The sequence below is a fragment of the Trachypithecus francoisi genome, unplaced genomic scaffold (genome assembly GCF_009764315.1).
Source record: "Trachypithecus francoisi isolate TF-2019V2 unplaced genomic scaffold, Tfra_2.0 Lachesis_group19, whole genome shotgun sequence".
In the NCBI taxonomy this organism is placed as follows: Eukaryota; Metazoa; Chordata; class Mammalia; order Primates; family Cercopithecidae; genus Trachypithecus; species Trachypithecus francoisi.
In genome coordinates this window covers 35,521,289-35,547,479 of record NW_022681464.1, presented here as the reverse complement: position 1 = coordinate 35,547,479, position 26,191 = coordinate 35,521,289, and the positions used below count along the sequence as shown (strand labels likewise).

The window sequence follows — 26,191 nt, the reverse complement described above, 5'->3', positions numbered from 1 at the left end:
CGATTACCTGCTCCACCCGGACTCATTCCGATTACCTGCTCCACCCGGACTCATTCCGATTACCTGCTCCACCCGGACTCATTCCGTTTACCTGCCCCGCCCCGACTCATTCCGAGTACCTACTCACCCTAATTCCGATTACCTGCTCTGCCGTAACCATTTTTCCCGCTAAACCAGTCACCACCCCCATCCCTCTCTTTAAATTAGCCAATCGGAATTAGTTTAGCCTGTGCGGTCTAACCCTAGCCAATAGGGGAACGACACAGCAGCAGGGGCCGGAACCCCTTTCCCTCCCTTGTCTAAGTGCGCGCTCACCGTTGTTCCATCTGTAAGGGTGCAAACGTCTATAGAAGTAACTTGCCTTGCTGAGAATTAAAAAGAAAATTTTATATTCGAGTGCTATTTCTTTTGTGGCACCGAAACTTTATAACGAAATGTACCCCAGAACTTAACGTATAATTTTTTTTTTTTTGCGACGGAGTCTCGCTCTGTCGCCCGGGCTGGAGTGCAGTGGCCGGATCTCAGCTCACTGCAAGCTCCGCCTCCCGGGTTCCCGCCATTCTCCTGCCTCAGCCTCCGGAGTAGCTGGGACTACAGGCGCCCGCCACCTCGCCCGGGTAGTTTTTTGTATATTTTAGTAGAGACAGGGTTTCACCGTGTTAGCCAGGATGGTCTTGATCTCCTGACCTCGTGATCCGCCCGTCTCGGCCTCCCAAAGTGCTGGGATTACAAGCTTGAGCCACCGCGCCCGGCCTTAACGTATAATTTTTAAAAATACCAATATTTACCTTCAGATAGATGAGCCTGACATTTTTGACATTTCTCATGAAATTGGAAACATCTCGACAAATTCTGCTCAAGTTCCCCACACAGTCCTCTGTCCTGCCCAGGTAACATCTTTGAAATCAGGCCTCCGTGGTCAGGGGCTACAGGGAACATAACATTTACACGTTAGTGTCTAAGAGTTTGTACTGTAAAGAAATGAAGACAATGCCACTGCTTTTTCTTACCAGAGCTTTCAAAATCTTTTTCATGTATGTATGTATGTATTTAATTAATTTATTTTTGAGACAGAGTTTTGCTCTGTTGCCTAGGCTAAAGTGTTCAGTGGCGGGATCTTGGCTCACTGCAACCTTCGCCTCCCGGATCCAAGTGATTCTCCTGCCTTAGCCTCCCAAGTAGCTAGGATTACAGGCGACAGCCACTACACCCAGCTAATCTTTGTACTTTTAATAGAGATGGAGTTGCACCATGTTGTCCAGGCCGGTTTCTGGAACTGCTGACCTCAAATGATCCACCCGCCTCGGCCTCCCAAAATACTGGGATTACAGACATGAGCCACCGCACCGGGCCCTTTTTCCTGTATTTAGACACAAATGCATGTTGTTGCAATAATTTCCTAGGACAACTGAACATCTATTAAATTGCAAATACTCTTGAATCCAAGAATCTCATTATTAGACATTATTAGTATATACACATATATTAATGCATGTAATTTTATTTTCTAGGAGGAGTCATGAAGAATTATTAATAACTATCTTTTAGAAGAGGGACTTGATAAGGTAGGAGAGGGCAGCTTTCATTAATTTTGTTCTTTTATATATTTGATTACTTTAAAAATCGTATGTCTTATTTATATCATTAGTATTTCTGATGTCAATAGGATTAAGTAAATAGGTGACTGAGCCACTTTTTCTCTTGCATTTTTCGGTATTTTAAAAAATGCTTTAATAATTTTTTAAGCTATAATTGGGAAGAAGTTCCAAAGATATTAGAAACGTCTGTTTCTTAAAGTGGGTGATAGGTGGTTATTTTATTACTATTCTATTTTTGCATTTGTCATATGTGTGTGAGTATGTGTGTGTGAAGATGTATATACTGTTATGGACAGTGGGTCAAAGATTTAGGAAAATACCTAAAGCAGGTCATGTTTTGAGAAGTTTTTTCCCCTAGGAGAATTAATCCATATAAAATGCGTAAAAGAGAAGTCTATTCAACAGAAAATTGGCAGTTCCCGATAGAGTATTTGACATTAGGAAACATGAATTACTAATTGACAACCTGATGATTTTCTGTTAGATTAAATCCTCAGCATTTAAAAACGAAACATTTTATTTGGACATAAATTGCAATGTCCATAGTTTAAAAACAGCGAAGCGTTGTTCGATAGAACGGCATGTAAGTCACGCATCCCCCTTGGTGACTAGAAAGTCGGTTTCTCCCAGCTGCTTTCCTGGACCCTCTTCTTTGCCTTGCATAGCCCGCTGTGAGAATTTCCACTGTAGAATTAATTCCCGCTTTATGCAGTGTTTGCTTTCTTATCTTTTCCGTTAGACTCTAAGCCTCTTGAGGGAAGGGACTTGGTCTTGCCATTTTAATCTTGTCATTCTTCTGTGCCTTCTTCTGCCATTTTACCCACGATATGGTGATGTAATTGTTCACTAATCTGTTTGCCTTTCTCTGGACTGAGCTCCTGGAAGTCAGAGACTGTGTCGTAATCATCATTTTATCTCTAGCATCTAGATTAATACCTGGTATGTACACCAAGGATGACAAATTCTAGGCCCCGTATGACACTAATTCCCCATCCTGCACCCAGAGCAGGATCTATCACCTCACTTAGTCTAGCCTTGACAGAACCTCAGAACCCTTCCAAGGAGCTACTTCCAGTGCAGTCGCTGAGATAAATCATCTACTCTCCCACCTGCCTGTCTGTTTCTCCCATGTGAAAATTAATGTCAACTAATTCTCTCTTAAGGATTAGAAGCAGGTCTGCTGGCCCCCTGCACTGGTCAAGCTACAGTAGAACACGATCTTATCTGTTCTTTCCAGGGATTCATAAGACAAGTGAAGACAATTCCAAGAGCTACTTTCCTGGACCTATTCACTTTCAACAGATTCAGGAACTGAGGTCCAGAAAGACCAAAGTAGGAAAGAAATACGAGACCAAAATGAGCCTATACTCAAAAAAACAGAAATAACATTAATTATCAAGATATTTCTGATTCTTTTTATTTTCGCTCTCCTTTTCCTGGTGTTCATAATTCAATTTTGGCTGTTTTTCTGACTTTGGCCCTTTAAACAATCATGACCAATAAGGCCCATCCATGAAGGTTGCCACACAGAACTTGCTCAGTAAATGTTGGTCAGTTACTATTATTATTAGCTCTGTTACAGCTACCACAGATTCAGTGGCTTGAAACAGCACAAATTCATTATTGTTTCGTCTTTTAGGTCAGAAGTCTGAAGTGGGTCTCACTGGGCTAAAATCAAGATGTCATCCGTTTCAAAAAAAAAAAAAAATGCAAAAATTAGCTGGGTGTGGTGCTACGCACCTGTAGTCCCAGCTACTCAGGTGACTGAGGCAGGAGAATCGCTTGAACCCAGGAAGCGGAGGTTGCAGTGAGCCAAGATCACGCCACTGCACTCCAGCCTGAAGACAAAGTGAAACTCTGTCTCAAAAAAATAAAAAAAATAAAAAGTAAGATGTCAGTAGGGCTAGTTTTTTGGGAGGCTCTAGAGGAGAATTCATTTCTATACCATTTCCAGTTCCTCAAGGCCACCTACATTCCTCAGCTTATGGCCCCTGTCCTCTGTCTTCAAGGCCATCAAAGTAGAGCCAAGTCCTTCTCTTGCGGCCACTGCAATTAATTCTTTTCTGCCTCCTTCTTCCACTTTTAAGGACCCTGTGATTACATTGAATCCATCAGTTGAGGCCGGGTACGATGGCTCATGCCTGTAATCCCAACACTTTGGGAGGCTGAGGTGGGCGGATCATTTGAGGTCAGAAGTTCGAGACCAGCCTGGACAACATGGTGAAACCCTGCCTCTAGTCAAAATACAAAAATTAGTGAGGCATGGTGGTGAGCACCTGTAATCCCAGCTACTCAGGAGGCTGAGTCAGGAGAAGGGTGTGAACCTGGGAGGTGGAGCTTGCAGTGAGCCAAGATCACGCCACTGCACTTCAGCCTGGGCAACAGAGCAAGACTCTGTCTCAAAAAATAAATAAATAAAAATAAAGTCAGTTGATTAACAAATTTATTTATTTCCATCTGCAACCTTACTTTGCCTTTGCCACCTAACATAAATTCACAGGTTCTGGGGATTAGGGTGGGGATATTTTGGGCAGTCATTATTTTGCCTACCACAAGGGGCAAAACTCAAAGTGTCAAGTCATTAGGCAGATTTTCTAGGGGCAGTAAGCTTACTCCTCACCGACTACCTGTCCAGAAAAGTGATGGAAACCACATTCAAGTGCCGTAGAGCCCCTGCCTGACTATTCTTTTTTTTTTTTTGAGACGGAGTCTCGCTCTGTCGCCCAGGCTGGAGTGCAGTGGCCGGATCTCAGCTCACTGCAAGCTCCGCCTCCCGGGTTCACGCCATTCTCCTGCCTCAGCCTCCCGAGTAGCTGGGACTACAGGCGCCCGCCACGTCGCCCGGCTAGTTTTTTGTATTTTTAGTACAGACGGGGTTTCACCATGTTAGCCAGGATGGTCTCGATCTCCTGACCTCGTGATCCGCCCGTCTCGGCCTTCCAAAGTGCTGGGATTACAGGCTTGAGCCACCGCGCCCGGCCCTGCCTGACTATTCTTGATAAACAGTCCACATTTGCTCATCTGGGAAGACAATGTCTCCTCTGCGGTAAGCTTCTGTGTACTGTCTGGCTGGGGGAGGGATACTGGAGAAAGAAGAGTACGATAGAGTAAATAGACTCTTTTGTTTGCTATTTTGTTTTTGTCTTTAATATTTGCATTCACAGGGGACCTTGGCTTTTCAGGTCCTCACTGAGATGGAAGTGGCACGGAGGGGCTGGGGAGGGTGTGTGTGAGGCAGCTGAGAGTAGGGCTGGCTCCCAGCTGTGTGAATGAGAAGGCAACGGTGGCAGACAGTGGAAACCCATGTTCGTAGCTGGTGTATGGAAGAGGGTTACAGTGGTTGGCACATTATCTAGGCTCTGGCATGTCTGAATCACTACTGACAGTCCTGTGCACATGGAAATATAAGCAATGCTTGTGTAAGGCTGCTACACAACACGGAGGGGAGGAACCCTTTTGTTCTAATGAACACATTCTCAATGTTATTCCAAGACAGTTGATATCCATTTAAACAGTCAGGCTAAAATCACTTGATACCACCCAGCCTGGATAGATTTAGTCTACTCGCCTGGTGTTTATCCTGAATATCTGATAAATTTGGAACCTCAGAATGGAATACCAGACGAAATACTTATAAAAAAAGTCCACTGGGCCGGGCGCGGTGGCTCAAGCCTGTAATCCCAGCACTTTGGGAGGCCGAGACGGGCGGATCACGAGGTCAGGAGATCGAGACCATCCTGGCTAACATGGTGAAACCCCGTCTCTACTAAAAATACAAAAAACTAGCCGGGCGAGGTGGCGGGCGCCTGTAGTCCCAGCTACTTGGGAGGCTGAGGCAGGAGAATGGCGTGAACCCGGGAGGCGGAGCTTGCAGTGAGCCGAGGTTGCGCCACTGCACTCCAGTCTGGGCGACAGAGCGAGACTCCGCCTCAAAAAAAAAAAAAAAAAAAAAAAAAAAAAGTCCACTGGACTCTGAAATAGAACCCAACAATTCCAGTAATGATGCCTGTTCTCTGTTCATGGAACGATGGGACCTGAAGGATGTAACGCATTGTTTCCTAGCTTCAGTTTCTGAAAAGTAAACCTCTCCTATGCAGAGGCCAGTTATGTAATGTCATGGCGATTTTGAGAATCTGACTCAGTTGTTGCCAGCTACAGCTAATATAATTGAAAAATAGTCAGATAGGGTCAGGCGTGGTGGCTGGCTGGGTGTGGTAGCTGGCTGGCTGTGGTGGCTCACGCTTGTAATTCCAGCACTTTGGGAGGCCAAGGCGGGCAGATCACCTGAGGTCAGGAGTTCGAGACCAGCCTGGCCAACATGGTGAAACCCTGTCTCTACTAAAAATACAAAAATTAGTCAGGCGTGGTGGCGGGCACCTGTAATCCCAGCTACTCGGGAGGCTGAGGCAGGAGAATTGCTTGAACCCAGGAGGCAGAGGTTGCAGTGAGCTGAGATCTCACCAGTACACTCCAGCCTGGACAACAGAGCAGCACTCCATCTCAAAAAAAGAAAAATAAAGAGAAAAATAGATAGAAAGAGCCCATTTTATTTTTCATCTCAAAGGAGAGCAGCCTTCAACCTGGCTTAGCGGTGACAAAGCAATAACAAAGGAAATGCAGATCCTACACTTGACCCTCGTGGCAACTCTCATTTCTCGAATGCTGTATCTAATTTACTCCATAGAAGCACACAGAAGATATCTCCTGCCTTGAAACATAAAGCAGCATTGTGTCTCCAACATGGAATGCCATGAGGCATGATTAGTATTGGTAGGAGGCACTTCTTATCTAATATTTCTGTAGTTTGGGGTTTGTGAGCGTTTTCTGTGGTTTTGCAGACGCTTTATGATTTAAGGAATGATTGTAGTGATTCAGAGGAGGCCACTAAATTGCCCTGGTTATATGTAAGAGTGGGCTTCTTCTCACACTGGGAGTTGAGGATTTCAGATCAATTTTAAAGAAACTCTCTGATGCTTTAGCAGAATAGAGCTGAGCATCTACATGAGCTTTAATAAATGAGGGAAATGGCCAGGCATGGTGGCTCACATCTGCAATCCCAGCACTTTGGGAGGCCAATGTGGGTAGATCACCTGAGGTCAGGAGTTTGAGAGCAGCTGGCCAAGATAGTGAAACCCGTCTCTATTAAAAATACAAAAATATTAGCCGGGCATGGTTGTGCACACCTGCAGCTACTCGGGAGGCTGAGGCAGGAAAATTGCTTGAACCTGGGATCAGAGATTGCAGTGAGCCAAGATCGCACCACTGTACTCCAGGCTGGGAGGCAGAGCAAGACTCTGTCACAAAATGAAATAAACAAACAAATAATAAATGAGGGAACTGTTTTTTTTTTTTTTTTTCAAGTTCTCAACCTATTAGCATTTTGTCTTTCTGCTTTGAAAATTTGCTCTAGAAAGAGTTCAGTTCTCAACAGTGATGGAAGAGGGATGGTGTTTAGCAGACTTGGAAGCTTCTTTTAAGAGGCTCTGAAATATTTTCCATAAATTGTCTCTTCAAGAAACGCCATACAATGTGACTCAGAAATGTCTACCATTTCTGCAGCTAAACAAAACTTGACTTTAGTATAGACCTCTAAGTAAAAGTTATCTTTTAATACTTGCCTTTGTCTTGTTTTGGTAAATCTTCTATTGCCTTCAGTGTCTTAGTAATTGTTTCACTGACACTTTCATAAATAGAGACACTGAAATTACAAAACAGCTGGAAGAAGTTGGGAATGTCCCAACGTTGCTCAAGATCTGCTTTGGTCATTGGCTCTTTAGAGAAAGCTGGAAAAAAGTAACGCTCGGTTAGGTCTGTATCTGATATGAAATGTGATTGAAAGGTCTGGTCAAATTCTTGCTGCATCTGTCTGAAGACGTTAAAACTCCTATCGAAGAGAGAATTCACATCCACAGTCAACTGGCTGAACACATCTTCCATTTGGGTCAATTGTGCATCTTCTTCAATGAGCTTTTCACTGATGGGGAGATCTTTTTCATTATCTTCGTGGAAAGGAAATAGAAATTGATATATCTTCTGGAAAAACTGTTCAATCTGTGGAGTAGAGTAGGGGACAGAAATGGAATAAAAAATTACTTTATTTCTGGACCCTTCCTTCCTTCCTTCCTTCCTTCCTTCCTTCCTTCCTCTCTCTCTCTTTCTTTCTCTCTCTTTCTCTTTCTTTCTTTCTTCCTTTCTCTCTCTCTTCTTTCTTTTTTATTTGAGATGGAGTCTTGCTCTGTCGCTCAGGCTGGAGTGCAATGGCACGATCCCAGCTCACTGCAACCTCCGCCTCCTTGGTTCAAGTGATTCTTCTGTCTCAGCCTCCCGAGTAGCTAGGATTACAGTCACACGCCACCATGCCTGGCTAATTTTTTTTTTTTTTTTTTTTTTTGTATTTTAGTAGAGGCAGGGTTTTACCGCGTTGCCCAGGTTGGTCTCAAACTCCTGAGCTCAGGTGATCCACATGCCTCGGCCTCCCAAAGTGCTAGGAGAACAGGGGTGAACCACTGCACCAGGCCCTGGACCATTTCTTATTGCAAATTTTAAAGTCAACTTACAGTAGTCATTTCAAATCAAGAATAATTCTGGGCAAGCTAGGATGAGGCAATGAACTTTAAGATAATTTCTTAACCCTCTCATACTTGACTTTGCCTTTGCCTATGGAAACAGGATCTGAAATTTCTCCTGGTTTACATTTGCCCACCAATAGCCTAAAAAGGTCAAGTTTTCACTTTGGGAGGCCAAGGTGTATGGATCACCTGAGGTCACCAGCCTGGCCAACATGGTAAAACCCTGTCTCTACTAAAAATATAAAAATCGGCTGGGCATGGTGGCAGGTGCCTGTAATCCCAGCTACTCAGGAGGCTGAGGCAGGAGAATCACTTGAACCCAGGAGGTGGAGGCTGCTGTGAGCCAAGATGGCACCACTGCCCTCTAGCCAGGGCAAAAGAGCCACACCCCGTCTCACGAAAAAAATAAAGAAAAGAATTTGGGTGGGTTGTCTGCCTCTCCCTCTACCAGCTTCTGTTTACTTGACTCTTCATCCACAAAAACAAACCTTTAAAGCCCCAAGAAATTTTCATAAGATCACACAACTGACCCAGATGGGAATGGTCCCCAAATCTCCTGACTTCCTGCTGCTGCTCATTATGCCATATTCTGGTGTATTAGCAGGTGACAGTGGCTCTAAAAATAGAGCAGATGCAATTAATAGTGGAGGCAAATTAACTTGGCGCATTCATTATCTTACTAGTTGCTCCCTTTGTAATTGAGTATGGCATTGCCAAGCCAGGAACATATTCTAATTAGTATGTGCTCTAATAGGGAGCGTGAAATTCCACTCAATTTTGTATTCAGCTCACTTCTTGAAGGGGGAGGAAAATCTAGCCTAATTGGAGCCGTTAGTGGGGCAGAGCTCATCCTATTCAGGTCACCACCCTCTGTGATCCCTCTGCTCAGAAGATAACCAAAGGGGACAAAAAAGAAAACATGCCAGTCCTACAGGACATACATGGGTTGAGCAAAAGGGGACATGAAAGGGTGTGTGTGTGTGTGTGTGTTATGCATAAGGAGGCAAGCATGTTGAAGGTGAGATTTGGGAGGCAGAGAATACCTTTAAATATTTGGCCTCCAGAAGGAAAAATTAATGTGGACTGAAATCAGAGACTGCAATGCTATGATTCCAAGTGCGATTTGGTAAACATTTATTGGATGCCACTAATAAGCAAATGAAGACAAATAAGATATGATCCCTGCCCTCAAAGAGCTTACTATTTAGTGGGAACATGTTCACAAATAACAAATACAAGGCAGAAAGCGAGAATATTTTAAGAGATGCATTCAGTGTCCACTGAATGGATGCTCTACCTTATAAATCACTTATACACAGGTGATGGGACCTAAGCATTAGTATTAGATTCTGGAAAGCAAAAGGCCTCTATCAGATCAGGCATCTCCATTCTAAACATTAACATAAAGTAATAAAAAAGTAAGCTGAAATAGGTGCCTTAAGAACTGTGAAATCAGGCCGGGTGCGGTGGCTCAAGCCTGTAATCCCAGCACTTTGGGAGGCCCAGACGGGCGGATCACGAGGTCAGGAGATCGAGACCATCCTGGCTAACATGGTGAAACCCCGTCTCTACTCAAAAATACAAAAAACTAGCTGGGCGAGGTGGTGGGCGCCTGTAGTCCCAGCACTTTGGGAGGCCCAGACGGGCGGATCACGAGGTCAGGAGATCGAGACCATCCTGGCTAACATGGTGAAACCCCGTCTCTACTCAAAAATACAAAAAACTAGCTGGGCGAGGTGGTGGGCGCCTGTAGTCCCAGCTACTCGGGAGGCTGAGGCAGGCGAATGGCGTAAACCCGGGAGGCAGAGCTTGCAGTGAGCTGAGATCCGGCCACTGCACTCCAGCCTGGGCGACAGAGTGAGACTCCGTCTCAAAAAAAAAAAAACAAACTGTGAAATCTTGAGCTCTCTTTTTCTTTTACCTTATTTTTCACAGAGGACCAACTAGGTTGGCAGGTTGTATAAATTCTCATGCAGTTATTTTCCAGGCAAGACCTGCATTCATCCCAGGAATCTGCCAAAGACACCTGGCATAGCCTTTCTTCTTCCTCCAGGTGTTCTTGAACTTCATTCAGAAGTTTCAGGGCCTCCTAATTAAAGTAGAAACAAAAGTCCAGTTTCCATTTCATGATCTATGTGCACCTTAATTGATTTCACCCTTTGAAATGTGCACATTCTAAACTGCTTTTTCATTCTTTCTGCTTCAGGTGCCTCGCAGCTGTCAGATCTCTCCCAAAGCTTTCTGTTTAGTTTAAGAAAAGAGTGCTGATTGATCTCTACTGAAGATTGTAAATCTTATTCATCTGTTCACTCATTTGTTCATTAAGTATTTACTGAGTGTTTGCTATGTGACAAACATTACTCTAGGTGTGGGTGACCTGACAATGAAGATGCCATCCCGATCTGGGAACCACTGTGATTTACCTATTTACTGGGAAGTCCGTCTTCAACTCTCGTCCACTGGGGCATGGGGAAAGTGGGCTTTACACTTTATAAAGCTGGCACATTTTACTTCTTTCATTTATGCTATCTTCGATTGTTGTATATCCTTAAACATTGCAAGAAAGTGCAATTCTTGTATGTCAAATTAAATGTTCCCATTGAGTTATATTCTCATTGCAGAGATGCCATCCTGCATCTATGCAATTAGAATGTAATATAATAAATATATTATATTTATATATAATGTAACATTAAATAAATATAAATGGGAATATAAACAAGCCTTTGTTCTTCTTGTTTATATTCCCAGCGCTCCCCCTTGTGGTGCTTGCTGTACTTGGCCAAGTCCTGCTCTGGGTGCTGAGGAGCCCAGCAGCAGTGGCACCTGTCCCTGCCAGCCTCAGCCCTGCCCCTGGAGTGCCTCATGGGTCAGCACTAGGTGCAACAGACCTTTCTTCCTGTGCCCCTGCCTAAACCTCTGGCTTCCCTGCAAGTTTGGACTTCTGAACCCCAGCCCCCTACATGCCGAGATATTGTGCAGGGGAATTAAGTGAGCATAGTGGATCTGGCCATAAGAAGACAGCCTCAGAGCTAATGGAAATGACCCTTTCCTGGAGTATTAAGCCCAAAGAATCACCTGGGCACTGACAGTCTTCCACATCTTCTCTGCCTGGCTAGGATTTGTCAGTTGCTCTCATTGTAAAGTTCAGCTGCTAAGCCAGGTAGCGTTTGCTATGATCCACATAAGAAAACTACCAGGGCCCCAACTTGCCAAATACACATTTTGACCCAGACAGGAGTGTGTGTGTGTGTCCTTGGACTTTGCAGAACAATTTTGGAATCTTACATCTTTTTTTTTTTTTTTTGAGACAGAGTCTGGCTGTGTCACCCAGGCTGGAGTGCAGTGGTGCAATCTCAGCTCACTGCAACCTCCATCTCCCAGATTCAAGTGATTTTCCTGCCTCAGCCTCCCGAGTAGTTGGGACTACAGGTGTGTGCCACCATGCCTGGCTAATTTTGGTATTTTTAGTAGAGATAGGGTTTCACCATGTTGCCCAGGCTGATCTCGAACTCCTGGCCTCAGGTGATCTGCCCACCTTGGCCTTCCAAAGTGCTGGGATTACAGGCATGAGCCACTGCACCCGGCTGAATCTTACATCTTAAAGTGGTTGTTTTTCGGCAGGGTATGGTGGCTCACGCCTGTAATTCCAGCACTTTGGGAGGCCGAGGTGGGTGGATCACCTGATGTCAGGAGTTTGAGACCAGCCTGACCAACATGGTGAAACCCTGTCTCTACTACAAATACAAAAATTAGCTGGTCGTGATGGTGGGTGCCTGTAATCCCAGCTACTTGGGAGGCTGAAACAGGAGAATCGTTTGAACCCAGGAGGCGGAATTTGCAGTGAGCCAAGATCACACCATTGCACTTCAGCCTGGGCAACAAGAGTAAGACTCCGTCTCAAAAAAAAAAAAAAAAAAAGATTGTTTCTCCAAGGCAGGTAACAATACCTCCAGGATTTTCTCAATCAGTCCCAATTTTACATATTCTACTCATTGTCCTCTTAAGCCAAAATCCTAATATTCCCAATTCCAAACTACAGTGACTATGTACCCTTGGGCAAATTACTTAATATGTATAAGCCTTAGTCTCCTCATTTGCAAATAAGAATAATAGTATCTACTTCTCAAGGTCTTTGAATTGAATGAGCTAAACAAGCAAGGCATTTATTATTATAACTAGTATCCATTATCATAGGCAAGGCATCTATTATTATAACTAGTCCAGTATAGTAACTAGTATCTCTCAGGCTTCCTTCCATTCACTGCTCAGAAGCAGAACAAAAAAACAGTTACCAAATCACAGGTCCCAAGTTTTGGAAGTGAAGCATTGCCATGGAAGAAGTAGACCTCTGTCTGGTAAACACTCCTAAAGGAAATGTCCTGTCGATGCTCTCCGTTTCCTGCTAGACATTGTACCAACTGGCAGATTCATGCTTGTAACTCTATTCCTATAGTTGACAGTTTATCAAAAGTACTATATAAACCTGGTGTTGAGCCAGGTGTGGTGGCCTGTGCCTGTGATCCCAGCTACTTGGGAGTGAGGCAGGAGGATCCCTTGACCCCAGGAGTTCAAGACCAGCCTAAGCAACATAGCAAGACCCCATTTCATTAAAAGTAAAAACAAATAAAACCTGGTTTGGGGGTCAAATCACTCTAACCTTCTCTAGGGTTTCCTACTTAAGAAGTTTCAGATAGTCTCACTAAATATTAATAAGGAGGGGTGGCGGAAGAGGGCAGAGATGATGTGGGTCGCCACTGAACAGTACCCTTGAGAATGGGTGGGGCTCAATACTGAGAGATGAGGGTTGCTAACACCATATTTGCCAATTCATAATTTGTCTAAACTGACCTTTATTCTAGGCTTAAAGTAATTTTAGGGAGGGATATTCAGGGTTAAACAGATTTTTTTTTTCCCAATTAACTTTCTAATTGAGTGCCTCAAACTCAAGAGTATAATTCAATGAATTTTTGTACAATAAGGTTTTTAAGAATAAATAAAAATTCTGCTAGTTGCTTGGATTCTTCAGGGCCAGAAGTGAAATCCACATTTGCTTACTTGACCCACCCAAAGTGGAATATTCTTGTTATAGCTGTATACCCTATCCTCCTTGCCAGAGGGTTCAGGGAAGTGAGAAAAGCAGAAAGTCACTGGGTCCCCCATGCACACATCTGCTGACTTTATCTCAGTTCATTCATTACAGTGTTGGAGTAACATGTTAATTAACAAACATCTCAAACCCCAGTTTTCTTAGCTATAAAATGAAAGTAGTGGTTTACCCAGATGTTTAAAGCATTCCATGTGATAATGTGTTTGGTGAAGAGTGTATTACTGCTATCTAGTGTCTCTAGTCCCAGATGGCCAGGCTCACAAGCCCACCAGGGAAGATCCCAGCTGGAGGGGCTTCCACATTTTCCTGATGAGGAGTTATTTTAGATTTCCTCAAAATCTTTTGATTGCTGCCAAAAGGGAGAAGTGTTTGCAGCTGCTGGTCCCGCATTCTCCTTTCCTTGCCAGAACCCTGACTGACTCAGGGCAGTAGGAGGGGCTGCAACATCAACCAGTCTGGTGACAGGCTGACACACCGCTTTGGGGTCAGCCTGTCACACTACCTGGCTCCAGTTGCTTAATGGACTCCCAGAGGCCATGATGCTCAGAAGTAAAAAGATGCAAGCAGCAATCTGAAATTCAGTGGCCCCCAACTTTATAGACAGAGGGATAGTTAGAAAATATTAGAACTTCCACTTATATTTTTAAATTAAAAATCTGACTGGGGTGGGGGGGAATGGGGCATTGTTTAATATGTATAGACTTTCAGTTTTTGCAAGATGAAAAGATTTCTGGAGATTGGTTGCATGACAGTATGAATGTATTTAACACTACTGAATGGTACACTTAAAAATGGTTATGATGGTAAATTTTGTTACATGTATTTTACAACTTAACATTCTTCAAAAAATAAAAATAAATTTAAAAAGTAATTTACTCTTGGCCGGGCGCAGTGGCTCACGCCTGTAATCCCAGCACTTTGGGAGGCCAAGGTGGGCGGATCACGAGGTCAGGAGATCGAGACCACTCTGGCTAACACAGTGAAACCCTGTCTCTACTAAAAATACAAAAAATTAGCCTGGCGTGGTGGCGGGCGCCTGTAGTCCCAGCTGCTCAGGAGGCTGAGGCAGGAGAATGGTGTGAACCCAGGAGGCGGAGCTTGCAGTGAGCCGAGATTGCGCCACTGCACTCCAGCCTGGGCGACAGAGGGAGACTCCATCCCTGCCTCCAAAAAAAAAAAAAAAAAGTAACTTACTCTCAATATTAAAATTGAAAACATTTTCCAAATTATTTTTGTTACAGTTTTAATTTCCTCTTTGATTTAAGGTTAATGTTTGAAGATAACCTTTTTTAAAAAAATCCATTGTTTTGAGTGTGATGTTAATTATTAATGTCATTAAACTGCAAGCTATTCAATGTTTATAGTTTAGAAATTTACTGAACTTTATACTGTAGCATAGGAACAATTTTTTACATCTTCCAAAGACGTTTGAATATGTGTTCTCCATTGATAAAACATGTAGTTCAAGCTATAGCTATCAAATAAAGCTATTTGAATTTGAAAAAGTGAATTAGGCTGATGCATTATTGGATATACATGGTACTCTCTTGAGATGCATATGTTAGATATCGTATGTGCCCAACTGTATGTGATGACCTTGGGAAAGAGGGGATCCTCTACATTCCAGAAGAATCGCCTATAGTTTCCTTGCTCTGTGCACATGCAGCCAATTGTAATGAGTTGCCATGTAAGAGAACTCAGGTAGACTGATGGATTTCATTATCTAGTTTTAACTAAACTAACCTTCACTAAATGCACAGGAGGCTTAACAAGATTCTTGGGAAAAAAAAAAAAAACACTTGGCAGATTTTAAAAAATGAATAATTTAAGCTCAAGTGGACCAAAAGCAAAATAGCAGAGCTGACACTTGATCATTATGAGCTCTTTATTGGCCATGTGACAAAGGAAAACTATGGTGATCTAATCAGATCTGGCAAGTCAACTAAAAGTTTCGAAATCTTTAGAAGATTATTTGAAATGTGGACTTAACATCCACACTCGCTAATGGTGACTCTCACCTTAAATACATATTGTGCCTTGAGATATTAATGGTAGCAATTCATATATCTAATTTATAAGTAAGTTAATATGCATATATTTAGGAGTGAGTGCTAACACATTTTTTAGTCATAGGAATGAGAGACCAAAAAACTCTGGGCCAGGCATAGTGGCCCATGCCTGTAATTCGAGCACTTTGGGAGGCTGAGGCAGGTGGATCGCTTGAGCCCCGGAGTTCGGAACCAGTCTGGCCAGCATAGTGAAACCCCATCTCTTCTAAAAATACAAAAATTAGCCAGGCGTGATGGCAGGAGCCTGTAATCCCAGCTATGAGGGAGGCTGAGACAGGAGAATTGCCGGAAACCAGGAGGCCAAGGTTGCCGTAAGCTGGGATCAGCTCCAGCCTGGGTGACAGAGCGAGTCTTTGTCTCAAAAACAAAAACAAAACAAAAAAACAACTCTGGAGACCACTGATCTAGTAAAAAAAACTCTTCAAATACTTTTGACTCAATATCCTAACTCAGAAGAGACCAAGAAGAATCTATTTTTGAGAAAGCAGCACTTAAACAGAGATGAATCCCTCAGACTCCGGTTTGGAGTCTTGCAGAAACCTATCCCACACGAAATATGTTCTTCAAGGAAGTCTGAAGCTTCCCTCCAACTTTTCCTCTAATAAAAGCAGCTACCCACAAAATGTATTATTAAGGAAAGCAAGTAATTCATCAAGAGCACTAACAAGCGTAATATTTCCGGTCCAGATCTGTGTAAGAACAGACATTATTTTCAATGACTGTACCTGCTTTTCTTCTCTGCATTTCTTCAGGGTGCTCATTAGATTGGTGTGTTCCTTCTCTTTTCTTTCCATCATGACTTTCATTTGCTTAATACCAATCAAAGCCTTCTTCACCTCTTCATCTGTATCTATCTCCCCCACCTCAGAAAAACCTAAAAGACACGTGGCAATTTTTTCTTTGAGATCTGATCAGATTACAAAACACCGAGTTCACCAATCTTTCATGTCTTCTAAAGATAGGGTTCACTGTTCTTTTACAGGCTCATATTCTGAAAGCAGATCATAATGAATTAGCTGTCGGCTGCCACATGGACCCAGCTGCCACGTGGACCATACCTTCTGTTCCTCACTTGTAAGCTCCTAAACAAACAGAGTTCACTGAACCTCATTCTTGTCAGTTTGCTCAGGCCCTGTTTTCATTTATCCATTTTTTTCTTTCATTTAAGACTCAAGTGTGTTTATATTAGATAAAATTTTGCATATTCTTCACAATTTATAGTAAGTGCCCAACTGGGACCTCAAACAGAGTCAGCAATTTCTCTTTCTTTCAGCTTCAGTTACCTAGTAAGGAGGCATGAAACCTAGAAAGTATCCCATGTAATACAAGCTTCCTTAATAACCTAATGGATGTGTCTTATATACCTTTAATAAATTTAAAATTCATTGTCATTCCCTGTTCAAAGTAGCTAATGTGGCCTACTAAAGAGCTTATTTTTGACTCTGATTTTAATTACAGACCCTAAATCAGCTACATTTTAGCTAATTTGTTCTTTTAAATATTAACTACCCAAAGCATATATCACCAAGCAAAGGCTGCAAGTTAATAGCCACAGAACAACCAGATTCAATGTAATTATAACCCGTTCTTTCACTAGTTTAAGAATAATTGCACAGATTACTCTAATGGTTTAAATTTTTCAAACGCTTGAAAAGTATTTCACTGTTCATTAGAGCTGTGCTGAGATGACACCAACCATCTGGATGATACAAAAAAATGCAGTGAAAAATTGGCAGGTTTTATCTACATGATACAAACATCTGGAAATGTGAATGCCTGCAGAGACGTGATTGGAATTTTCTATTTTTATCCAGATGTTTGGCATCATGATGACTTGGTTTAAGTGCCTTGAGAACGTTTCACTGTGAAAACAGCGAATATGGTTATCTCTCAACTGCGACTCACTATAAATGCCAGCAGGACAGCCAGCATGCAAACAGGACACAGCACAGACAAGAAACCAAACGTACTCTTCAGGTTTTCACTGATAGCAGTTTTGTCCTTCCAAGTGGGTACACAGTGACAATCTTTCAACCATAGCAGATACACAATAAACACCAAGAGTGGCGGCTTCATGTTCCCGCTGTTACTGCAAAGGAAAAATAAACTCGCATCAAATGCCTTCCATTAGGTTAGTTTCTGTTGGCATCAATTGAAAACACCTGGGGCTCCAAAGCATTTTTCTGTCAATTTTTCTTTATGACTTTAGACAACTTATGTTAATGTGCCGGAGACATAAGGAAGCTTGAAATGTAAGTTAAAAAAACAAACAAATTTGAGTCCCTGTTTGGTTTAAATTCTTCATGACAGTTAAATAAGGCTGCCATGTGAAGTACTTGAAACTCAATGCAATGGAGAGGATAGATCACATCCTCTCAGAGTCCAAGCTTCATTTTATTTTCTTGTCAACAGTAAACATCTGGAAACACAGAATTGATTCGAATCTGTTAGATGAATTTTTTTCCCCTCCAAATTATTATTATTTTTGTTGTTGTTGTTGTTTGAGACAGAGTTTTGCTCTTGTTGCCCAGGCTGGAGTGCAATGGCACGATCTCGGCTCACCACAACCTCCACCTCCCAGGTTCAAGCCATCCTCCTGCCTCAGCCTTCCCAAGTAGCTGGGATTATAGGCATGTGCCACCAAGTCCGGCTAATTTTGTATTTTTAGCAGGGATGGAGTTTCTCCGTGTGGGTCAGGCTGGTCTCGAACTCCTGACCTCAGGTGATCTGCCCACCTCGGCCTCCCAAAGTGCTGGGATTACAGGTGTGTGCCACTGCGCCCGGCATTTCCCTCCAAAATTCTATGTTCTCAAGTGAGTTTTTACCTAGGTGGTTCGCTATGTGTTTTTTTTAAAAAAAGCAAAACCAACCGCACACATTTTTCTCATACACCTTATAAAACCCATTATGCGGTGTGAATAGTGCACAGTTAAAATTTTCTCTTCTCAGTTAATGAATTTCCCTTTGAGTTTAATTTGATATACATTAGTTACAAATATTCCAAATACAGAGGTTAAAACTTTACTAAGAAAAGTTACATAAGTTAGAATAGCCGTATGCTTTAATAAAGTTAAAACTATAAAATAAGCTAGATTATTTTAACTCCCACAAAGGGGATATTTATCTGCTTTACATATATTTACTATTTTAAAAAGAAAATAACCACAGAAACTTCCATTATTTGATCAACATTTGGAATATCTTTTTAATATAATCACAAACTAGCAACTGCACTAGTAATTATATAGTTATCACATTTTACATACATCATTTCAGCTAACTCTTCTTCTTATCATTACCCTGTTTACAAAACAAAACTTTTTAATATAGTATATTTACCACTAACTTTGCGATATCTCCCCAGTGAAGTTGCCACCAGCTTCCGGAAGGACCTTTGTTTTTCTCTGCTTTAATTTGCATCTGTGTCAGGGATTTACCTGTGTACTATCAATTTGATGACACAGTGTTTAATCCTATTAACCCAACATTTTGCGATTAAAACTATGATCTACAATTCGATACTGTTTAGAAGAGAACACTAGAGGGCAGGCTGTATACACAATTGGGAACAGTGACCTTGGGCTACCTTCCTTTATACAAACGTGTTTTGATAGGACTCATTAAAACCTTAAAAATATTTTTTTAATTTTCAATTTAAAATACGTAGTTTCCTATGTAGGCAAAATAAGTCTCTTAGATTGGAAATACTAGAAGCCACAATGTGAAAGTGAGTAAACACTTAGATAAAACAGTTTGAAAAGTGTACTTACACAGTCATGTGGCATTTTTGTTCTGTTTGTTTGTTCTTGTGGCATTTTTTGACTATTAGTATATGAAGCGATAAAACCCACAAAAGTGATAAAGCTTAGCATATACGTAATGCAATAGATGAGTATTTTAGACCCACTGCAATTTGCTACTTGATTAGCTGAACTGAAAATGTAGCCCTTAATGATTCATTTAAAAACAACTTAGACAGCTGTTAGTCACCATAGCCAACTCTGGAATCTACGTGATGGGTCTCTCCAGCAACTGAAATCTCAAGATCACCCTGGGCCCTGTGTGCAAGTTTTGAGAGACTAGCCAATCCTTACTTACTATGTACTCAGTACTTGTCTAAGCAGGTCAGACCTTGACAATTCTGAACTTGGCCACCTGCCTTTTAGGGGCCCTACGAAGTTGGTCCTGGTCTCTGAGCAACATGCAGTCTGGAGTTTATCTTTGCTCTGCTTGGGCACAGAGAGTGACCCACATTCAAGGCCCAGCCACACCCCATGTCAGCTGCCTTGATTACCCATTAATGCCCTCTTTTAGCTGGAAACCTCTTAGCTCTGTTGGAAAACAGATCAGCTCATAGCAAGACTCGAACTATTATTATTTTTAACAGCCTAACGTCACTTCTGAGCAACTACAATCCACACCTATAAACAGATGTGTCCTATCCTGAAAGATGCATAGTTGGCCAATGGAAGAGGCAGCACTTTGGATATTTTTCTCAGGAGGAGCAGAGCAGAGTCCTGGAAAAGTTGGTCATAGGAAACTGTCCAGCTCTACCCTGACTCTGTGCACCATTGCTCATTAGTTTACTGTTGTCCAAGTTTGGGTCCCTTTGATGTCAAGGCTGGCGTCTATGTGTTCTTTTTCAACAGACCCAAATTTTGTTGAAAACGGAACCAGTTTTTAGGAAATCTAGTGGCTTCCTTCCTAGTAGCAGGTTTTTTTCTTTAATCCACGTTCCTCCTTTAAGAGCAATTTCTGAGAACAGAGCTTTATTGCTAACTAGTACTAATTACTTTGAAAATATCTGGAAGCTTCCAAAGAGGCTCTTCCTCTAATTACTTCATCTGTTTTCACAGCTGCCATTTTGTTCTTAAGATTAAGCAATACTTCATGTGAATCTGGTCACTTTCATAATTATGACATCATTATGCTCAAGATTTAAGTGGATTACAAAATATTATACATAGCAGTTTGATAATTAAGGAGATTTAGAAGCAAAGTCATCTTAATTAAGAAAGATGGCAACAAGATGCATGTGGTATCAACTGGAAAATAGAGGAATCAGATGGATTTCAAAATGTCAAGTTTATTGTTGCTAAGTTCAGGCTTGGACAGAGCATCTTAGATGCATGACCATAGTGGTCTTGCTAATATCTCACCCTTAAGTTAGACTTGCCCATCCTGCCACTGGCATAGCCAGACAACCTTTGGGCTTCCGACTGGGACATTTGGCCCAGAGCAGACTAGGAAGCCTGTATACTGCTCAGGTTGTGTCTTATATAGAACCAGCTCCAGGATACAATGACAGTGGTCCCTGCAGTTATGTAACCCAGGAGAGCATGTGTCCCGTAGACACTAGCTAGGATTTGCTGTCTTGCACCAGTAAGGTCTAAAAAAGACAGAAAGAGGGCAAATCTCTAACAAGTTCTCCTCAACTGACAACCACAGACTAAGAACATGAATCAAATAACACTCTGCTTTTCAGGGTGAGAACTAGGAGAGTGAGAGGCCAGGCAGGTTAGCCTGATAGAAGTCCTCCCACAGTCTCAAGAGGCAGTCCTCCTCCTCTGGCCCATTGAAGAAAGGTTGAGGAGAATATGCATAAGAGAAGTAAAATAAAAGATAAAGATCTAAATAAATTATCCACATAGAATATAATAGCAGCTAATGTCATCAGACTTATCCTTCCTTCCCTTCCTCTCTTCTTTTTCCTTCCTTCCTTCCTTCCCTCCCTCCCCCCTTCTTTCCTTCCTTCCTTTCCTCCCTCCCTCTTTCTTTCCTTCCTTCCCTTCCTCCCTCCCTTTTACTTCATTCCTTCCCTCCCTCCCTCCCTTCCTTCCTTCCTTCCTTCCTCCCTCCCTTCCTTTCTCCCTTCCTTCTTTCCTTATGTCCATTTATTCAGTCATTCATTTAATAAACTTAAAGAAGATGATTCACAATAATAAGCAAAATTTTAGAAGCGGAGTGTAAATCCTCAATTTAAAATTTCCTCCTTTGCAGACAAAGGTTGGCTAACTCACTTGCTCAAAAGAAATGATGGACATAAAGATCACTGACTTAAGAGGTCAAGTTTCATTAACCTCCTTGCCACACGGTTGTCTCATGGTCCTATCCACTTGGACCTCATCATCCTCTCATAAAAAATGTGATTATTGGAAGAAATATTTCCAACTGTTACTCCCAGCTCTGAAGTTCTGTAATTATTAGTCACATATTCTCCCCAAGCTTCCACATAGCTGGAATGTACGAAATGATTTGATGTGACCTGTAGAATGAAGAATTACAGCTACTTTATCTCTCTTAGAGATTGCTGAGCAGGTCAAATTAGTTATTATAAATGAAAATGTTTTATTGAGCCACATAGAGTGCAATGTCATTGGAAGGTAGAACAATAACCTTTTTAAAAAATTCAGTCTAGGCCAGGCACAATGGCTCAGGCCTGTAGTCCCAGCATTTTGGGAGGCTGAGGCAGGCAGATCACTTGGGTTAAGAGTTTGAGACCAGCCTGGTCAACACGGTGAAACCCCATCTCTACTAAAAATACAAAAATTAGCTGGGGGTGGTGGCAGGTGCCTGTAATCCTGGCTACTCGGGAGGCTGAGACAGGAGGATTGCTTAAACCCAGGAGGCAGAGGTTTCCGTGAGCTGAGATTGCATCACTGCTCTCCACCCTGGGCAACAGAGTGAGACTCTGTCTCAAAAAAAAAAAAAAAATTTCAGACTAAACTAAAATTATTGCCGGGTGCGGTGGCTCATGCCTGTAATCCCAGCACTTTGGGAGGCTGAGGAGGGCAGATCACTTGGGTCAGGAGTTCGAGACCAGCCTGGCCAACATGGTGAAACCCTGTCTTTACTAAAAACACAAAAATTAGTGGGGTGTGCGTGGTGGCACGTACCTGTAGTCCCAGCTACTCTTTAGGCTGAGGCAGGAGAATCGCTTGAACCTGGGAGGTGGAGGTTGCAATGAGCTGAGATCGCAGCAGTGCACTCCAGCCTGGGCAACAAGAGCAAGACTCCATCTCAATAAAATAAAATAATTGTTTTAGTTTCATATAACATAAGTAGCAAAAGTAGGCATTGAATCTAGACTTCAGACTCCTTCATGAAAAAGGTCTAGTTTGAATACAAAATGAGAAAATTATATTCCACTTAACCATTATCATGAAGCCAGAATTTATCTGTTTGGACCAGCACTATACAAATTTAATTATTGATTAGGATGTACATTTAAAATCAAGTACATTTAAAATTTCCATTATACCGAGAATAGTGCTTCTCTTGCTTCCAGCACATTCAACCCTTGGAATAGTTTATTCAGCAAATGTATCGGGTATTCATTACGTTCTGCACCGTGCATACAGCAGTCTCTGTATTATAGGTGCTCACGCTGCATTCCAAAGGGAGGGAAATGGACAACATGCAAATAAATACAGAAGCCAGAATGTATAAAAGCATGACAACTGTTATAAAGAAAATTAAATGGGAATAATGGGATAGCGAGTAACTTAGAAGGGGAGGGGCTACTTGAGGATAGGTGGCCAAGGAAGGCCTCTTTGAGGAGGAGACTTCTAATACAATCCCTGAAAGTAGAACCAGCTACACAATTTTCAGGGCCCAGTGCAAAATGAAAATATGGACCCCGTGTTCAAAGAGTATTAAGAATTTCAAGATGGCAACAATAGATCCAAACCAAATACAGATCCCTTCTGAGCGAGGGGTGCACATGGCACATGTGTGAAGCCGGCTGGCCTGAAAGACAAGCAGCATGCCTCTTCTGAGATCTGAGAGCAAGTGCAGGAGGAGTGGGAACAAACTTGGCCAAGTGTGGCAGAGTGTGGTGACAGATGATATTAGCTGGAGATCAGAAATGTGCATATCCTATAAGTAGGGCAGTGTAAGAAGTCAGAAATACATATATTTTTTGAAGAAAGACTGCATAATTGTAGAGGATTTCCCAAAGGGCAGCGATAATGTACTGGTTTTATTTTATTTTTATTATTTTTGGTTTTATTTATTTATTTATTTTTTGAGGTGGAGTCTCACTCTGTCGCCCAGGCTGGAGTGCAGTGGCGCGATCTCGGCTCACTGCAAGCTCCACCTCTCAGGTTCACGCCATTCTCCTGCCTCAGCCTCCCGAGTAGCTGGGACTACAGGCGCCCACCACCATGCCCAGATAATTTTTTGTATTTTTAGTGAAGATGGGGTTTCACCATGATAGCCAGGATGGTCTTGATCTCCTGACCTCTTGATCCGCCCGCCTTGGCCTCCCAAAGTGCTGGGATTACAGGTGTGAGCCACCACGCCCAGCCAACGTACTAGTTTTAAAAAGCCAGTGTTGCTGTCCTGAGAAGAATGGAAAGCAAGGTAGAAGGGAAGCCAGTTAGGAAGCTGTTTTAATCGCCAGGAAAGAGATAATGGTGGCTTTTTGGAGAGTGAGAAGTGGTGAGATTTGGGACTTATTTTGGAGACGGGACTGGACTGTGAGGTGAGGGGAAGTCAGAATCAAGGGTGGCTGCTGGATTCTTGATTTGAGCTTTGGATGGGGGATGCCATTTTCTGAGATGAGGAAGGCTAGGGCAGAGTGTAGTGGGGGCTATTGGCTGGCACGGGCCTTTCCTCATGCTCCAGGAACCCTCTACCCAGCCCACCAGGGTCTAACTCTCACTACCAACAAGAATTTTTGTAGCTAAAGTCATCAAGAAGCCAATGATGACCAAATCCACTGGTGACTCTCTATCCTCTTTCTTACTTTTCGTCCTTGTGGAATTGGATGAGCAACTGATTTTAAAGCATCTCTTTTTGTGTAAATGATGCCATTAGCTCTTGGTCCTCCTCTTACCTCTCCAACTTCTTTTATTTGTAGCAGGATGTGGTTACCTTTCTCCTAATTTTTAAATTTATTTAAAAAAATTTTTTTCCCTAGAAACAGGTCTTGATATGTTGCCCAGGCTAGAGTGCAGTGGTTATTCACAGGCGTAATCATAGCGCTCTATAGTCTCAAACTCCTGGGCTCAAGTGATCCTCCTGCCTCAGCCTCCTGAGTAGCTGAGATGACATGCTGGAGCCACCACGCCTGAGCCCTCCTAATCTTTTTATTTCTACCCCCTTCTCACTGGCAAAACAGGATGGGTTCTTCATCCTCTCAATCTTCTTTATCTTATCCATTCCAATCTGCCACAGAGAGAAGGTCTTTAAGGATAATAGTGAAGCCCAATTGTGCTATGAGAGGCAATCTGTACTGGTAAAAAAAAAAAAAAAAAGGTGGGGGGGAGGGTTATCTTGTAGGTGCTCTACTCTGAAACATGCGAAGGTGCAGGCAAGCTGTAATAGGTGGCACAGGGCTCTCCCTATGCTGGGCTGAGCCAGGGCCCCAGGGAGAAGGGGAGTAGGAAAGGAAAGTGTGAGGGAGACCAGGAGGAAGGGAGCAAGGAGCATGGGAAGTGGACTTGGGATCGGCCAGAAGGTGATCTGAGAGGAGCAGCCAAGACGTGGGACAGGAGCCTCAGAATTCCAGGCAAATTATTGATTAGCTGCTGGTAAGAGTGGGCTGGGTTTTTATGCCCACCCAACCCACAGTGGGCTCCAGCAGCCAGGTTATGAATTCATCTCTTTTTTTAATGTTTAGTTTTAATTTTTTTAGAGGCAAGGTCTCACCATGTTTTCCAGGCTGGTCTCGAACTCCTGGACTCAAGGGATCCTCCCACCTAGGCCCCTCAAGGTATGGGGATTACAGGCATGAGCCACCTCCCCCAGCCTTGGATTCATCTCTGTTATGGTATTTGCTGAGTGTCTACTATGTACTATGTGTCAGGCTCTGGTGTCAGACACATGACGCCTGCCGAGTCTCATTCCTGACCCTTCTTCCTCTGTCCTCCGTCAGATGTTTTCTCTTCCCTGGGGCTTTGTCCTGGGTACTCTTATTTCTGCTGCCTGGAACTCTGTTTCAGTGAACTTACCCAGAACCACAGACAGGTAAAGGCAAACTTCTACCGGCTCTCTCTCTGTCGGCACAGCCCTCAGGGACTTCCGTTTCAACGGTTCCTAACCCAGCTTTTTCCCCTCAAGCTCGCCCTGCCATATCTCGCTGTCACCAGATCCAGACATTTGGGAATCATCCCAGACTTCTCTCTCTCCTTCAATCCAGTGGCCAATCCAAGTGACCGCCAGATGTATTGCATCTGGACCCATGCAGTATAAAGGCCTACATGAGTCAATAGCCCTAGAAGTGCTGCGCTTTATTTTTGAGTAAGCTAAAGCAAATAGAAATCGGTAGACTAAACAAGCAAAATCATACATAATTAAAAATCAAGTTTTTCTTTAAATTCTGGCCACATTATTATGACCTTGGCAAATGTGTTTTACTTTGGTTCTTGATCTCCATGACAGCAGGATGGGTAAAATACCATAAGTAGTTGATGATAACATAGAGGAATGAATCATTCTAACCATTGTACAGTAACATTTAAGTCTCATCATCTAATCCGTAATTGACTAAGTTGTTCCAAGTCCAAATTAATTAAGGAAATACAAACAGGAGCATATATATAGTATCAGAATATCTCACTTGTTTTGTTAAGTTTGTCCTGAGCAAATCAGATTTTCTTTTCAACTTGAACTGACCTAATGCAAAATCCAAAATCCAAAATGCTCCAAAATCTAACTTTTTTTTTAAGACAGAGTCAAGCTTTGTCACCCAGGCTGGAGTGCAATGGAGTGATCTCTGCTATCACTACAAACTCTGCCTCCCAGGTTCAAGAAATTCTCCTGCCTCAGCCTCCCGAGTAGATGGGATTACAAGCGTGCACCATCACACCAGGCTAATTTTTTTATTTTTAGTAGAGACAG

At 42.6% G+C, this 26,191-nt stretch overlaps 1 protein-coding gene and 1 long non-coding RNA gene across 5 annotated transcripts in view; one reads left to right on the top strand and one right to left on the bottom strand.

Moving 5' to 3' along the window:
• The window catches only part of CLUL1 (clusterin like 1), a 58,854-nt gene that overhangs the window by 17,348 nt on the left and 15,315 nt on the right, over positions 1 to 26,191 (bottom strand). The window contains exons 3-8 of one of the 4 annotated variants that reach the window (XM_033178188.1): positions 22,243 to 22,365; positions 17,317 to 17,435; positions 16,072 to 16,220; positions 10,089 to 10,256; positions 7,217 to 7,649; positions 789 to 926 (exon numbers count right to left, since the gene is read on the bottom strand). In XM_033178188.1, the coding sequence (XP_033034079.1) occupies positions 789 to 926; positions 7,217 to 7,649; positions 10,089 to 10,256; positions 16,072 to 16,220; positions 17,317 to 17,422 (994 nt within the window). In that variant the 5' untranslated portion in view covers positions 17,423 to 17,435; positions 22,243 to 22,365. Of the gene's footprint in view, positions 1 to 788; positions 927 to 7,216; positions 7,650 to 10,088; positions 10,257 to 16,071; positions 16,221 to 17,316; positions 17,436 to 18,685; positions 18,779 to 22,242; positions 22,366 to 26,191 lie in introns of those variants that run through there. The other 3 variants (XM_033178189.1, XM_033178186.1, XM_033178187.1) reach the window with 3 other exon arrangements.
• LOC117064091 lies at positions 806 to 10,658 on the top strand. The gene is made up of 3 exons (XR_004429263.1): positions 806 to 890; positions 1,512 to 1,565; positions 10,374 to 10,658. It is a non-coding gene; the product is annotated as an uncharacterized LOC117064091 (long non-coding RNA).